General features: G+C 34.4%; 1 protein-coding gene across 1 annotated transcript in view; it reads right to left on the minus strand.

Moving 5' to 3' along the window:
- Positions 1–17212, minus strand: part of STYX (serine/threonine/tyrosine interacting protein) — a 31818-nt gene that overhangs the window by 13607 nt on the left and 999 nt on the right. Inside the window, exons 2-9 of the mRNA XM_082835833.1 lie at positions 12495–12527; positions 10843–10896; positions 7428–7525; positions 4349–4409; positions 3899–3935; positions 3430–3469; positions 3287–3337; positions 872–944 (exon numbers count right to left, since the gene is read on the minus strand). Coding sequence (XP_082691959.1) covers positions 872–944; positions 3287–3337; positions 3430–3469; positions 3899–3935; positions 4349–4409; positions 7428–7525; positions 10843–10896; positions 12495–12527 — 447 coding nt within the window. The remainder of the gene's footprint in view (positions 1–871; positions 945–3286; positions 3338–3429; positions 3470–3898; positions 3936–4348; positions 4410–7427; positions 7526–10842; positions 10897–12494; positions 12528–17212) is intronic.

Genomic DNA, 17212 nt, shown 5'->3' on the forward strand with positions numbered 1-17212 from the left:
ATATTCTTTCCAATGTTGTTTAAAATCATGAAAGGCTGGAAACAATCTAAAGGTCCGTGTATAAGCAATTGATCATATAAAACTGCAATACACACATACATCTATGTACATATACACATAAAAATATTATGCAGGTAGAGCTATATGTGATCTTCAAGATACACTATTAAGGAGACTTACTTTTCAAGTATTCTTCTTAGGCATTATTGAATTTTTATTTTTTTAACCATATTTTTTTCTCTTTTAAATGAAGTAAAAACTAAAAGTGAATTAAAAATAAAAAGGAAGCAAAATTTAAAGTTTGGTAACTGAGACAACCCATTTTGTAGTGCTCTTGATATCTCAATGTAAGATTTATTCCTGCATAACTGGATAGAATCAGCCAGAGCACATTCTTCAACCTATGATTTTCCTTCTTGGAAAAAAATCAAATAAATTAATCAGATAAATTCACAAACTTTACTGTCTTTTTAGTGCATCTTCTAGGCATCATCAAAATGTGAAAGAATATGGAAAAGATAAAGCATATAAAACAGAAAAAGCAGCTATACATAATACATTTAAATCAAAACTCTTATGCTCTGTACGTGTGATTAAAATAAAGAAGTAATTGAAGACATTTCTAACACCAATTATTTTACTTTAGGTTGAAAAATGTGCCTTTAACTCTTTTTTTCTTGTTAACGGCAGCTTTTAAGAAAATATTGATAATTTTAAATACAGATGTAAACTTGAACAAAGAATCAAATTAATCAGGTTATGGCAATTTTTAAGTATTTACAAAGTAAATACTACAACTAAATTACATGAACATAAGATTTTAATTATCCTACTTTCTGACTGCCTTAAAGAGGAAGAAGAGAGAAGTTACCTGAAGCTGATGGACAAATCCAGCATTAGGATTAATACAAAATCTTCTTTCTTGAACGTAAGCAAATGCATCTCTGAAAACAAAAAAAGAAAACTAAAGCGATAATATTATTTCATGAATTAATCTCAATTTTTCCAGAATTTATCTAAAATATGAACTTACCTAACAATTTACCTAAAATAGAAAATCATAATCATACAGCTTGTACTACAGAGAAGTAGTGAATTGTAGTGGAAAAACCGAAAGCATGGTCAGACTAAGTATCACAATTCGTTTGCTTCCCAGCTGTGTGTCCTAGAAGGGGACACTTCTCAGCTTCTCTAAGCTTTATTTTTCTCAACTGTAAATTAGCCATTATAATAATTCCTATCTTGGAGCACTACTGTAAAGATGGAAGATAATAAGTATAACACATCGTGTACAGCATCTGTCACACAGTTCATGCTCAGATATTATTACTGGTTAATAAATGAGAAGTATAGGGACTTCCGTGTGTTGTTGAGATGAAAGTGCCTAGAATAGTATCTGGCACATGGCAGAAACCCAATAAATGGAAGTTATTTTCATTATTAATATTATTACTGATACATCACCAAATAATAAAGAGAATATATAAAACAAAATCTACCAGGCATTAATCATTTTCAGTTAAATAAAAGCACTTGTATTCAAATAATATTTAAGAATTAACACTTTTAAGCAAACTTTTCCATTATAATTTTTAGATAAAAAATACCAAATAAACTAAAGCATTTGGGACTTCCCTGGTGGCACAGCGGTTAAGAATCTGCCTGTAGGGCTTCCCTGGTGGCACAGTGGTTGAGAGTCCTCCTGCCGATGCAGGGGACACAGGTTTGTGCCCCGGTCCAGGAAGATCCCACGTGCCGCGGAGCAGCTGGGCCCATGAGCCATGGCCACTGAGTCTGCGCGTCCGGAGCCTGTGCTCCGCAACGGGAGAGGCCACAACAGTGAGAGGCCCGCGTACCGCAAAAAAAAAAAAAAAAAAAAAAAAAAGAATCTGTCTGCCAATGCAGGGGACACGGGTTCCATCCCTGGTCCGGGAAGATCCCACATGCTGTGGAACAACTAAGTTCATGCACCACAACTACTGAGCCTGCACTCTAGAGCCCGCAAGCCACAACTACTGAAGCCCACGCACCTAGAGTCCGTGCTCCGCAACAAGAGAAGCCACAGCAATGAGAAGCCCACGCACTGCAATGAAGAGTAGCCCCCGCTCGCCCCAACTAGAGAAAGCCCACATGCAGCAAAGAAGACCCAACGCAGCCAAAAATAAATAAATAACTAAATAAATTAAAGATAACTTGGCAAAAAAAAAAACACTAAAGCATCTGAATGTCTACTGTATGTGAGACATGTGGATCCAATGCTGAACATAGCTCAAATGGAGAGGGTTAATGGGGAACACAGCATTAGAATGGAGAGATTGATAGGGGCATGTCATGTGAAGTTTCATTGGCCATGTTAAGAATTATTAAGGATCAGAAACCTTTGAAAGCTTTTTAGGGTAAGGTAACATATGATCAGATTTATCTTTTGAGAAAATCATTCTCACTGTGGTGTGGAGAACAGAACAGACTAGAGAAGGAAAGAAAACATGAGACCACTAAGAAGGTGACTACTGGAAGAGTCCAAAGAAAACATGACTAGAGCTTGGATTAGGGAAATTAAATAATGATAAAGAGAAAGAGACAGATTCAAGGAATATTTTAGGACAAAAAACAGACAGGATTTGGTAAAGGATCAGTTTCGGACATGGGGAGTGAAGAGAAGGAGGTATCAATGATTACAACAGATTTCTAACTTGTACAAGACACACTAAGAAAGAAAATACTGTACATTGGCCAGTTTTCTAGGTTTGTTTTAGGGTGAAAAGTTCATCAGCCTGTCTCTCTCTCTCTCTCTCTCTCTTTTGTCTATGCAATATGCTTGGAACAGATGATTTTGGATAAGACAAACAATGAGTTGTGAACAGACACTAAAACAATTCTTAGGTAATTTTTCATCCAACTACTGTTAAAGGAAAACATAATAAATTAATCTTAAAGAAGCAATTACATCTTTGTCTAAGAGTTTTTAAACTCAGATTAACCAATTCCCTAGTAGTAAGCAAGCAGTTTTCCATGGGTTATTCCAACTATAATTATCTTTGGTTAAAATAACAAAAGTTAGCACTAGCTCCATAAAATAACAAACATTAGCCTAAGTGGATCTATACAAGGTAGACAAGCTACAAGGATTAAGAGACTTAACCATGGGATAAAAGGGCCTGCCTAATCAAACATGACAAGATGACAAAATCAGGAGATTATTAACTTAAATCTCCTAAACCGTCTCCATTAAGCTTTATTTTAATGAGAATCTAAATTGTGGCTAAGTTTCAGAGTACTTTCTTACCTGTACTTCATTCCAAATGTTTCCATAATGTATGCAATAACAAAGGCAGCACTGAAGAGGGGGAAAAAATTTTTAGAAAAAAACAGAAAACACAACTCATTAATTAAATGCAAGAGAAAGAAAGATTATCTCTAACTTCATACCTCCTGGAGATCCCTGCATTCCCATGGACAAGAACTTTTCCTGAAAAACAAGAAATAGTTATTCTGATAGAAAGATACCTGATTCAGCAGCTAAAATATATTGAAACTATGTATCATACTACAATAAATCTTTTCTTAAACATTTTATGTATTTTATACATACAACTTGGATACTTATTAATTTTCAAATCCTTGAATTTATTTATATTAACTGTGTGGAGATTACAGTAGACTTTTAGGTTAAAGAGATTTAAAGCTGACCCAGAACATGAAAAATAGTTCTATAGAGATATTTAAGAAAGCCTATCCAAATGAAACAAGAAGTTAGGAAAATACAAATTTGGGAAGTCTATTATACATAAATGCAGAATATGAAAGTTGTAATTAAGACAAATACTAACTAAAAAATTAACTATCATAAATAATCTCCTAAAAATAAATGTAAGCTAAGTAAAGGAATATTATTTACCTCCACTTTGTAAGCTCCCATCAATAAATTCTTTAGTCTGAAGGCAAAAGACAATGTGTTATAATAAAACATGTGGAGTAACATAAGCATAAAATACATACATACATACATACAGTGAAACAAAGTATACTGAAAGTAATTTCCTGATTATTTATATGAATAAAAATTACTTTATGTCAAAAATCTCCAAAATGCTACAAATACAACTATTACAAGTTTAAATATTAGTTTGAATTTAAGAAATCTGAAGTGTGATTTCTCAAATATTTGGAGATCATAAAAAGGTTTTAAAAATAATAAATATTTTAAAAAATATAATCCCACAATTTTCAGACATAACAAAGTAAAAGCAGTATAGGAGAAAATCATGTTTCATTAAGTTTTAGAACCACAATTAAGCAGGTCAAATCATAAATAAATTTTAAATGATATTAAAATATTGATACCTACCATGGGGAAAAAACGTATTATATTTTCAACTGGATTATCTGCAATATCCAAGACTAAATATCTGAAAATAGAATATTTTGTGATAAGCACATTTTCAGATAAAACTCTCTTCATATATAAAAAATATGAAAATTTCTTGGCAACCATGAAAATAATGCAAAACAACTTTCAAAGTATCATATTCCCAAGAACCGAGCCATAGATTTTATACTGCTTGAAGGCATAGATAGCATTTAAAGCCTTAAATAAAACGTTAACATTTCTCTGATATCTTATTATTTAAAAAAATTTATCTGCTTAAAACAGAAAAATCACAAGTAGGAAGAAACCTTCCTCTAGATCAGAGTGGACCTGGAAAATAAAGACAAGAATTGCCTGTTTTCCTTATTGTTATTCTTCTATTTCTACCAACTTCCCTAGGACTAAAAGACTTTTCTCTGGATAGCCCTGCCACCTTTCCTCACAACCCTAGAGAGGACAATTCAGAGGAAGCCCACAGTCTGAGAGAGAAGAAACTAACCAAAACAGAAGGCAGCAGTCTGACAGAGCCGTGAGTCAAACATTCATTGTTTGAACTAACCTTCAGTAGAGCAACAAGCAACAAAAGACCACCTGTCCTGGAATTTTACACCTTCAAAAACATTTAAAATAAGTCATTTTAATATACTAGCCTTAATTTGTGAAAAACTTCTATTTCTGGAAATTCCCTGGCAGTTCAGTGGTTAGGACTTGGTGCTTTCACTGCTGGGACCCTGGGTTCGAACCCTGGTTAGGAAACTAAGATCCCGCAAGCCGCGTGGTATGGCCAAAAATAAAAAATAAGAACTTCCATTTCTAACCTATCCAACACCACCTGTTTATTAACACAACTTAGTTAAGTAATTAAGTTCTAAAATTTAAAGTCAATATTGCTTTAATGATCATTTCGGTGGCAGCAACTTCAATAAATTCAGGGCTTATCACACAGAAGCTGTATCCAGGACATTTTGGCACTAAAAACAAAAATTCTATACAAACTAGAAAGCTATGTAGTATGGCATTTTAAAATATAACATTTTCATTTTCTTTAATATACACAAGTCTATATGTGTGTATACATAATACACATATACAGTAGAAAAAGTTTAGAAGGAAATATACCAAAATGTTAAAGTTATGTTCCTCTGGGTTGTGTATTTATGGATGACTTTTAAAATATTTTTCTTGGTGTCATTCTGTATTTTCCAACATATCTACAAAGAACAAGTATTTCTTTTGCAATTAGAAAAGTTAGATCTATTTTATTTTAGATTACAGATATTCCCTTTTTAAAACTAGTTTTTTTTTTTGCGGTACGCGAATCTCTCACTGTTGCGGCCTCTCCCGTTGTGGAGCGCAGGCTCAGCAGCCATGGCTCACGGACCCAGCCGCTCCGCGGCATGTGGGATCCTCCCGGACCGGGGCACGAACCCATGTCCCCTGCATCGGCAGGCGGACTCTCAACCACTGCGCCACCAGGGAAGTCCCTAAAACTAGTTTTTATTAACTGAAAAATCTGTACACACAATAAAAAATTCTAACGGTATAAAGACATCTGCAATGAAACCTAATGTCTACCATCCCAGACCCTAAATTTCCCTTCTCAGAAGTAACTACTATCAAGTTTCTAGTCTGTCAGTCCAGAAATTTTCTATGCATATACAAGAATATATGCCTAATGTACTGCATATATTTTTAAACACATGGCTCTGCACCTTGCTGTTTTCATTTAATAAATCTTGAAGATTAGTCCATATCAGCACACATAGAAATACTTCATTCTTTTTCATGGTTACAGTATTCTACTGTGTATTCACACAGTATATTTTATAGTCTCTTATACTGATGGACATTCAGGTTGCTTTCATTTTTACAAACAATAAAGCAGAACATTAAAACAGTTTTAACATATATGCTTTTATACAAATATTTCTAGAATGATATCAAAAAAAAAGAGTTAATAGTAGCTGCCTCCTAGCTAGAGATAGACTAGGGTAGCTGGGTTTAGGGGAGGAAAGAGACATTTTCCTTATATACCTTTTTGACCCTTTGGCCTTTGTATCATGTGTAATATATGCTTTATTTTTTTAAATGAAGCTAAAACAAAGAACATTAAAAACCATCAGATGCTCAACCTCATCATTTTAAGATAAATGAGAAAGGCAAATTAAAACTACAACAAGACACCTTTTTTACTCTAGGAGATTGGGAAAAATTTTAAATGCTTTATAATTTTGTTGTAGAGAGATACCAAGGAAAGAGTACCTCTCATTTACTTCACAGTGGGAATGTAAACTGATACAACTCACTGGAGGGCAATTTGTAACATCTATTAAAATTTAAATGCTCACGTTCTTTAATCCAGGAATTCCACCTCTACAAATTTATCCTATTAATGTATTCACATATGAATTAAATGATATATACAGGGATACTCACTACATTAGCAAAAGTCTGGAAACAATCTAAATGTCCAACAAGAGGAGATGGGTTGAATAAATTTTAGTACAGTAATACAATGGATTACTGTGCAACTTAAAAAGAATAATGCAGGAGTTCCCTGGTAGCCTTGTGGTTAGGATTCTGGGCTTTCACTGGTTGGGGAACTGAGATCCCGCAAGCTGTGCAGTGTGGAGGGAAAAAAAAAAGAAGAATGCAGCTAAGAAATAATATGAAGCCATCTCCAAAATACATAATTTTTAAAAAAGGCTAACTTGATCTGTAAGAATATGTTTATATAGGTAACATACCTCTGGAAACGTACTCAAAAACAACGGATACCTGCAGGGAGGAGAATTGAGTATCTAGGGGACAGGAATAAGGAAACCTACTTTTCAGTATACATGTTTTTCAACATTTAGAATTCCACATTCTGTGCATGAATTACTTTTTAAAAATATTTTAAAGGAAGTTTATTCTTTAAATGATGTACTGTATGACCCATCTTTATAAAACATATATATACAGGAGAAAAATCCGATATAATAAAATCAACTTGAAATAAAAACATTACATGTTTGCTACCCTTAACATTTTTATAAATTATAGCAACAATTCTTACCTAAATAATTGTTGAAAGTTGGGTTTAATAAAGTTTGCTTCAATATTTTGTCTTATACATATTATATGAGTTATTCCGTGTTTCTGTAGTATAGGTAGCTATAAAAAAAGGGAGAGAAATAGTTTAAAATACAAAACATCATCTTATTGTAAAACAGATATTTGAAAATACACAGGACTCAACTTTAGAACTAATGTAGCCACATCTGAGCTTTAAGTACAGGGGATCAAAGCTAATTTCATAATAACATACCTGAAGTGATCAGCAAAATATTTCAATGATTCAAGGTTAATACACTACATGTCCTCAAAAGGCTAACAGGATTATTTTATATCTATAATTTCAGAGCTTGATATGACCTTAAAGATAATTTATTTGGGAAACAATACTATACCTTCATTATATACCTTATTGTACATTTTGACCTTTGTATCATGTGTAATATACTTTATTACTTATTTATAATTTACATTTATATACTCTTTATTATTTATTTATAATACTATGTAGTGGTTAAAAGCATGGGCTTTGGAGTCATGAGAGCCCAAGCTCTAGATCCTAGCTCTGCTAATGATCTGAGCACTGTGGCTCAATTTTCTCACACGAAAATAAGGAAAACCCTACCTATTCACTTGAGTGGTTGTGAGAATTATATAAGAAAATATGTTTGGCATACTGCCTGGGACACACAGCAAGGGTTTTCAGTAAATGGCAGTTACATATATTGACTACAATTTTTATTTTTTAGAGAGGACTACTATGACATAAACAGTTGTTCAACATCACTGATCTCTAGACTACTCCCTGCCTCTCCCAGTACACTTTTTCTACTATAAGCCAGAATTAAGTTATAAAATTCACAAAATCTAATTAACCTTTTAGGGTTTAAAAATTCTTCTAAAGTTAAAACTGGCAACTCCAAAGTATATTATATTCTGTGGTGCCTTTGGGCTCTACATTTAAAACAATTTAACATGACAACTCTAAGAACTATCAAATAATTTTTATTTGCAAGTGACTAGGTTTCAATGAAATTTACAGGTGACTTTTTTTTTTTTTTTTCCCTGTACGCGGGCCTCTCACTGTTGTGGCCTCTCCCGTTGCGGAGCATAGGCTCTGGACATGCAGGCTCAGCAGCCATGGCTCATGGGCCTAGCCGCTCCGCGGCATGTGGGATCTTCCCGGACCGGGGCACGAACCCGTGTCCCCTGTATCGGCAGGCGGACTCTCAGCCACTGCGCCACCAGGGAAGCCCGAAAATGTGGTTTTTAAATGTTAATTTTTGCAGCTAGGTTTCCTATGTCTGGCATAGATTAGAGTTAAATTATCTTTGTATTTTCTCAGTATATCCTGAGACAGGGGAAAGGAGGTAAGCATTTGGTAGGATTAACAATGAATCAATGGTGACTTCCCTGGTGGTCCAATGGTTAAGACTTCACCTTCCGATGCAGGGGATGCAGGTTCAATCTCTGGTCGGGGAGCTAAGATCCCACATGCCTCGTGGCCAAAAAGCCAAAAAACATTAAAGAAGAAGTAACTGTACTGTAACAAATTCAATAAAAACTTAAAAAAAAATGGCCCACATTAAAAAAAAAATCTTAAAAAAAAAATCAATGTTCTGTATTCACATTTACGGAAACTCCAAAGTAAATTCAATATTCATTCCTTTGTTTATGATTATCTATGATATGTGAAGTTTTCATATCTACTCTATTAATGTGGGAAACTACAAGAAGACATATATAAAATTAGGGATAAAAACATATTTTAACAAGCCTGGAAGGCACATTAGATTACTAAGTGAAAAACAAAACTTAAGATAGACCCCAAAAGTAATAGCACACAAAATAGTTTTTACTTTTCAACAGAATTTCATTTATACAAAGCAAATTATGACCTTATCTCATACCTAGAAACAACAGAAAAATTTTAGAAAAAGAAATGGTTCACTACTTACAAGGAGCCTAAATATGTCCCTTTTATTAAAACTGTATTTGAATGTAATAAAAGATAGGCTAAACTAAGTGAGTTTATTAGAACAGGAGTTTATTCCCTAAGGTTTCTTTATCTCCGTTATTCTTTTGTTACTTTTTTGGATGATGAAATGAAAAGAAATATGGGCTGTACTATAATGACTCATGGTGGGAAATAATCAAATTTTGCCATAGAAGCTTTTCTTCAGTCCAATGCGACTTATGGTGAAATTAGGGGGGAGAGATTTTGAGACGATAGATCTGTAAACAAACACTTATAAATTAATGTGAGAAAGAGTATAACAGGTATATTTATAAAGTGCAGTGAGAATACAAAAAGCAAATAGTCTAAAATCATCCTGAAGGCCAGTATTTGTGAATATTACATTATTTGGGCATAACTTTGTTTTTACAAAGTAAGTCACAGTTAATTCTATAGTTATCTACCATATTCTTTCCTTAGTATTTATTTACATAGATTTTTTTTAATCAACGTCCCATCTTTCCAACTTAGCTGTAAGCCATCAAAATGACTAGGGTTACTCTTAGATAGTCCTCAACAGTCAAAAAGCCTTCCAGTACCAAAAGGAATGACATTAACTTTAAAAAACTCCCAATCACCTAAAATTCGTAAATACATCAAATTATTTCATAAAAGCTTTAAATTCTACAGTTTTTATAAAACCTACTGCAGGTAAGTATCATACACAAGAACACTGACTTCTAAATAGGCAGGTTATTAGGGAAAACATTTGTGACACAATGTTTCACATTATAATTCAAAGAGAATTAGCACTGCCATAATTCATAGGGCTGAATCCTCTAGAAGTGACAATAACACTGTTACATATATTTGAATGAGATCTACCCTTTTAACTGTGTAACTGAAGAAATACATTTCAGGTTAACTATATAGGACATCTAGATATATAGTACAATACTTTACAACCTGGAACATCCAGACCTCTAAAGTCTGGAAGAACAGAAGATTTGAGTCACTTCAATTAAAATGTGTGGGTGTATGAGTGCATTCGTATACACTTGTGCACGCACACTCTCTTACCCTTTAACTAAAATGTTAAATAACCTTATTTTAGGATTTAATTGTATCTCATATTTTTCAGAAACTATGATTAGCAATTACAGATGTCTAGTATCTTAGAGGGTAAATAAATTATTAAAGGTCAGTTTTCAGTAAGTCTTTTAAATACATGGATTTCATGAGGAAAAAAAATACAAAAACTCATTTGTGATTTGTGGTTAAACATGAGAATCACTGGTCCAGTAAAATTTGGAAAGAACTAGGTGCTCCAGAGTGACAACTACTGTTAATATGCAATATCGGTGCACCCTTCCTCAAATAATACTCTTTCTACCAAAAAATTTTACTCCAAATAGTTGGTTAATAAGGTCTCTTGATGAATCTAATCTAAAGTTCTTACCTTGCTTTTCATGGCAGAAGAATATGGGCCTAAAAACAATCCAGGCAAAATTTCCTAGGAAAAAAAATTGAGCTATTTACCATCAGCAATTTAAATCTATACAAAATATGTACCATATAAGTGGATTAGCTGAGTGTTTTCATAGCTGTTATAATAATTTGCTAAAAAGCTTGTTATTTAGGGAGTATTTTCTAGCCACACTGAGCAAATGACTGGGAAGAGAAATGCAGATGTGCTTTACATAATCAAATGACATATTTAAAGTTGAAATGTAGTTCTGAAAAGTCAGATATTTGAACTTCCATAGAGCTTTTTTTGTTGCGGAGCACAGGCTCCGGACGCGCAGGCTCAGCGGCCATGGCTCACGGGCCCAGCCACTCCACGGCATGTGGGATCTTCCTGGACCGGGGCACGAACCCCTGTCCCCTGCATCAGCAGGCGGACTCTCAACCACTGCGCCACCAGGGAAGCCCTCCATTGTGCTTTTTATAAGCAGTTTGAGTAGAATTACTATATTGTATTGTTGTCTTTTAGATTACTAAAACACCCATAATTTTATTTCTATTCTCTATTATAGTTTAGAAATAAAATAGGTATAAAGAAAATCATCCCTTTGGAATTACACAAAACCTTATTCAGTCAAATCAAAAGTAGTACAAGATAAAACAATTACAACTTTTACCTATGTAAAGTATTTTTGCAAAGCTTAAAAAGAAAGACTATTGACAGTTTCAGCAATTTAAATAAGTAACTTCTGAATGGTGAATTAAAATTTATTCTATGTGAATTGAATATAGAAAGCTTTCAGTGTGAATTCTATGTGAATTCAATATAGAAAGTTTTTAGTATATAGAGTATATATCATACTCTATATACTAATACAATTTTGTAGTTCAGTTCTATGGGACATCAGAATTATTTGTGTATAGGTGTGATTTCTTCTAATAGCTTCTTGTGGACAGAAACTAAATTTTACTCATATTTGCATTCCCCATAGCACCAAGTAAAATGCCCCATGGGTAATCACATATTTTTAAAAAGTGAATTTTCACAAAAAGAGAAAGGAAACAGATTTTTAGAAGTCAAGGGATTCCTGAGAAGGGGAGACATTGCTTGATCTTGGGAGTAGCAAAGTTGAAATGCAAAACAAAAAAAGTACTGCTATGTGGGTTAGCTATCACTAATTCGTTCATTCCATACTGTGAGTATTCAACTCAATCTTCTGGAGAACTTCACTATGAAAGTTGACTGGGAATCAGACACGAAGATGAGCAATTAGTCAAAAGGGTGATGTGCTTTACAGTCAACTCTCCTGAGTTTATCTAAGCTAGACAAACACAGAAAGTAAACTGCTTTCAGAAATAATACAAATATTGTACCCAATTTTTCAGATGAAGAAAGACAAAGTGACTCATTAAGTACAAACATATATTACTATGTCCATGGTTCTAATCTAAGAAAGAAATTTCATCTCCCATCTTTTTAAGAGCCACGATCAACTTTAAATATGTTAATATTTAAAATACTCAGTGATGAACCTACAGATCATGAGTCAACAGGACTCAAATCCTTTGTGAAATTAGGTTAAATTATTTAACAATGATAGTAACAGTAACACGGGCTGGCTGGAATAAATGAGAAGGTTGTCATACCTGCATCTCTCGTCTCATAGGGTAGGTCCACTCCTTAAAAATGGAAGGAAAACAAAAGAAAAGTAAATAACATTATGAAAAAGTCACCCAATTAAAGGTTAAAGATGTGATATACAAGTGTACGGATTTTTTAAAAATACATTATACTTATAGAATGTTCTATAAAAACAGCTGATTCAATTGGCTTCACAAGCACCTAAAAATTTAAGTGACAAGAAACAACGATTAAGGTAATTCTTTAAATAACTGGGCTTCCAAAATTATGATTATGTTACTTTATAATGGATGGAATAGTTCAATAATTATAAGGATAAGTATTCCAGAAGTTTCTCTCAAAAATGATCCTCTAAATCAGAGATGTCAAATACACTTTTTGTCATTCGTGCCAACTCTAATCAACTGGCAGTAGATAGCTAAAACCCTGTGTGGAGAAAGACTCAAGGAAGGAAAGAGTGCTGTGGTCATTGAGCAATATCTGCAATGATGAAAGAAGAACAGAATGTGATAAGTATTTATTTGCCATTCCTGATCTAAACTGCCAGATGCTCATCAAACAGCCTTTCCCATATCTCACTTGGGCTTAAGATTCTGTCTAGTTCAAGTTCCTTTACAGATACACTTCACCAAAGTACAGAGTTCATTCTTGGAATGCAGACCAAGATAAAGAAGTTGGAAAATAATGCAAAATGGCAAAAGACAGAAAATATTTTAAAAGAAAAAGAAAAAAGCAATACAGTGAATTGAAATGAAGAATCAAATATAGTACAGATAGTCCTCATTTGTAAATGGACTACATTCCAAAAGTTTCTAGCTTGGTTGCTTAAAACTCAGAATTATAAACAGTAATTAGGTTTCTAAAGTTAAAACTGCAAAAAGTTTTAAAAAAAAACTTTCTATTTTGAAATAATTTTAGAATTACAGAAAAGTTGAAAAAATAGTACAAGGAATTCCCTTTACCCTCCATCCAGATTCCCCAAGTCAGAAAAGTATCTTTAACATCTAAGGTAGAAATGTATCTCTGTAATGGAAAGAGAGAATAGTACTCCTACAAAGACAGCATTTTTTTTAAAATAGAGAAACAAAATACATTTTTCATTTTTAATCTTGAAAAATGGTCTCGGCAATGTAGTAGAAGCAGACTATAAAGCCTGAGAAACCATCTATGAAATGACTGTTAAAAAAAATATAATATATATATATTATATTTTTGTGTGCGTGTGGTACACGGGCCTCTCACTGTTGCGGCCTCTCCCGCTGTGGAGCACAGGCTCCGGACGCGCAGGCTCAGCGGCCATGGCTCACGGGCCCAGCCGCTCCGCGGCATGTGGGATCCTCCCGGACCAGGGCACGAACCCGTGTCCCCTGCATCGGCAGGCAGACTCTCAACCACTGCGCCACCAGGGAAGCCCTGTTAAAATATATTTTTAAAGGTATCTTTAAATGCATAGCTGAACTAAGAAGTGAGGGAAATCCCCAGAGAGACACACACTCATAAACACAAGAAAGCACAAAACCAGCAAGGGTAGTAAGCACTGAAACACAGCATACTGAGAAGATCTGCTAGTCTTTTCATGGCCTTATATTTCTTTCTGTTCTTTTAAAATGTAGGTATAAAAGAACTTATAATGAGGTGCTAAAATGCCCAAATCTGAATGTAGAGCTCAATCAATTTTTACAAACATACATACCCATATGATCACCACTCAGATGAAGATTTCCATCATCCCAGAAAGTTCCCTCATTCTTCTTCTCAGTCAATATCTCCTGTTTTCAGAGGTGACCACTGACTTCCATCACTACAGATTTTAGTTTTGTCTGTTCTGGAACTTCATGTAAATGGAATCATACAGCAGTACTATTTTATGTCTGGTTTATCTCACTCAACTTAATGTCTGTGAGATTCATCCATGTTGTTGTGTATGTCAGTAGTTTGTTCCTTTTCACTGCTGTGCAGTATACTATTGTATAAATATTCCACAATTTACTCATTCTCCTGTTGGTGGAGATTTAAGTAGCTTCCAGGTTTTGGCAATTATGAATAAAGGTGCAATGAAAACTCTTTTATATGCTCTTTGGTGGACATATGCATTTATTGCTCTTGGATATATAAGTGGCAATGGAATGACTAAATCACAGAGTAGGCCTATATTTGGCTTTACTAGACACTGTCAAAAGTTTTAGAAGAGCAATTTACACTCCCACCAGGAATGTATGGGAGTTCTAGTTGTTCCACATCCTCATGATGGACTTAATTTTAAATGGCACGGCACATGAGACAAAGCCTAGGACCTGCTCAAAGTCAGATTATGACCAAAAAGCTGGGACCCCCAAAGGGCAACACCCTAAGTGAAAGATAAAGTGGTGGGAGTGGGGCCTCACTTCATCCCCATAAAAATGAGTACTCTTGCCTTTCCTAGCTTTGGTTCTGAGTAGGTGGTGGTGGTGGTAGTAGCGGGGTGGGGTCTTCCTAACCAATCTGGTCTTCACTAAGGTTTGGCATTAGAATGCAATTATCTTTGTGAGGCCAAATGAAAATTTAATGTCAAGTGGCCTTGGGTAAAAAGTGTCCATGGGTTCCTGGGAGAAGCAAATGCATTTTCTCTCTGAAGGAACACACCTTAAACCTAGATCAGAAATAATTCAAACAGATAGGTTCCAATGAACTCGCAATATAAAATTCATTTAAAAAAAAAAGAGGAAATGAATAACCATGATAAGCGATACAACTGAATCACAGCCACAAAGATGGCAGATATTAATTACCAAATAGCTAGCTAGTGGGAAGCAGATGCACAGCACAGGGAGATCAGCTCGGTACTTTGCGACCACCTAGAGGAGTGGGATAGGGAGGGTGGGAGGGAGAAGCAAGAGGGAGGAGATATGCGGATATATGTATATGTATAGCTGATTCACTTTGTTATAAAGCAGAAACTAACACACCATTGTAAAGCAATTATACTCCAATAAAGATGTTTAAAAAAGAAAACAATGGGAAATCACAGCAGTTTTAAAGGAATGATGATGTTTTTGGAAACCCATCTAAACACAGCTAAATTTCTGCTAACAACTATCCTGTAAAGAGTGCTCTAACCAGTATTTCACGAAACTTGGAAGTAATATTTTTATAGAAGTGACAGGATCATCAAGCTACCATAGCCTGATCACAACAATCATTAAGAGCCTTCACTGAAATCTCTGTACTTGAATTTTTTTTTTACTTAAGCGAGATTTGGATTGTGATTGGTAGTGCTTTCTACGTGGAGGAACTATGCTGGCTGGTCACCATAACCATGAAAAACTGTTTGCCATTTTATGTATCTCACTGGAAATTAGAAAATTACATTGTTTTATTAGTCAGTTTTTCATGAGTAACTATATGCCCTATTTAATGGTTATTTACAGTTTTGTCTGTCCAGAAAGCATCCTCCATCTTTTATGAAATGCTCCTATGGTTTTGGTGGGAGGGCTACTAATGATAAGCTTCACTCCCCCAGCCCAGAGTGAGTATCTGACCTAGACTGGACCCCTCACTGTATTCACCCCTTCCTGGCTCTCTTGACTGATCCAAAGGATGGGCATATGACCTAAATTGGGCCAATCTTCTAGATTTTAAACACTGAAGCTTAGAGAAAGGCACTTTTGTTCCTCAGTGTGTATGCTGTAAGCATATGACCCTCGAGCAACTGATGGCCAAACTCCATACCTGTGCAGAAGCCCAAGAAAAAGAACAGACACTGACAGAAAGTAGATACAAGCACTAATGAAAGGCAGAGGCAGCTCTGATGCATTATAATACTATCTAGTCAAGTCCCTGAGACCAGCTGCACTCCAAACTTTCTGGATTTAGTTACTTCTTTTCTTTTTTGCTTAAGCTCCTCTGGTTTTTGTCACTTGTAACCGAGAGATAACAAACATCCAGTGCTATGAAATAAGGAATGAACTGGCTTTCAGCAGATAATATCATTATGTACTAGGTTTAAGCATTACTTCTGTCCGACACAGAAAAGAAGCTATATTCCTCGTAAGATTTTATAATCTTTGCAAAGATAAGATATATTATTTACACAATAAAAGATTAAATACAAAGTCTGTAAACATTTTAAACTAGAACTATTAAGATTAGAACAGGGAAGAATTGAGGTGTAGTAAAAAGGACAATGAATTAAGAATGAGGAGACCAAGGTCCTCACTTGTGTCTTGTGCTAGGCATATCATTTATTCTTAGTAAGCTACAATTTCTTCACTTTAAAAGTAGGAATGCTCTACATTATTTCTAAGGTTGCTTCCAGTGATGAAATTTCTGAATCATTTTGAGGATATAAAAGCATACTCCTCATTCACATTATTCCATATGAAACAAAGAAAAAAGTGTAAATTCATTTTTAACCTAATCTAAATTCTACTTTTTTTTCCTACTTAAGAGTCTACTCTTAAAACATGAAATTCTCAAGGATTATTATCACAAGCAAAAGATCCGCCCCCAATAAAAAACGTGAACCACAAATGAAGACATTCAATAGAATGAATATTTGGTATAAACTGAATGATCTCTTAAAAATAGAGATTTTAGATTTCTTTCTTTCTCGATCCTACTAAAGCATATCTGAATATCATTGTTCTGTTATAATTGAGTCTTCAAAAAATTCTAATTTAGTATTCTGCAATACCATAAAGTATTCCAAACTAGGAATAAATGGGAAAAAACTCAGTACAAACGT

Source organism: Leucopleurus acutus (genome assembly GCF_964270905.1).
Source record: "Leucopleurus acutus genome assembly, chromosome: 1".
In the NCBI taxonomy this organism is placed as follows: domain Eukaryota; kingdom Metazoa; phylum Chordata; class Mammalia; order Artiodactyla; family Delphinidae; genus Leucopleurus; species Leucopleurus acutus.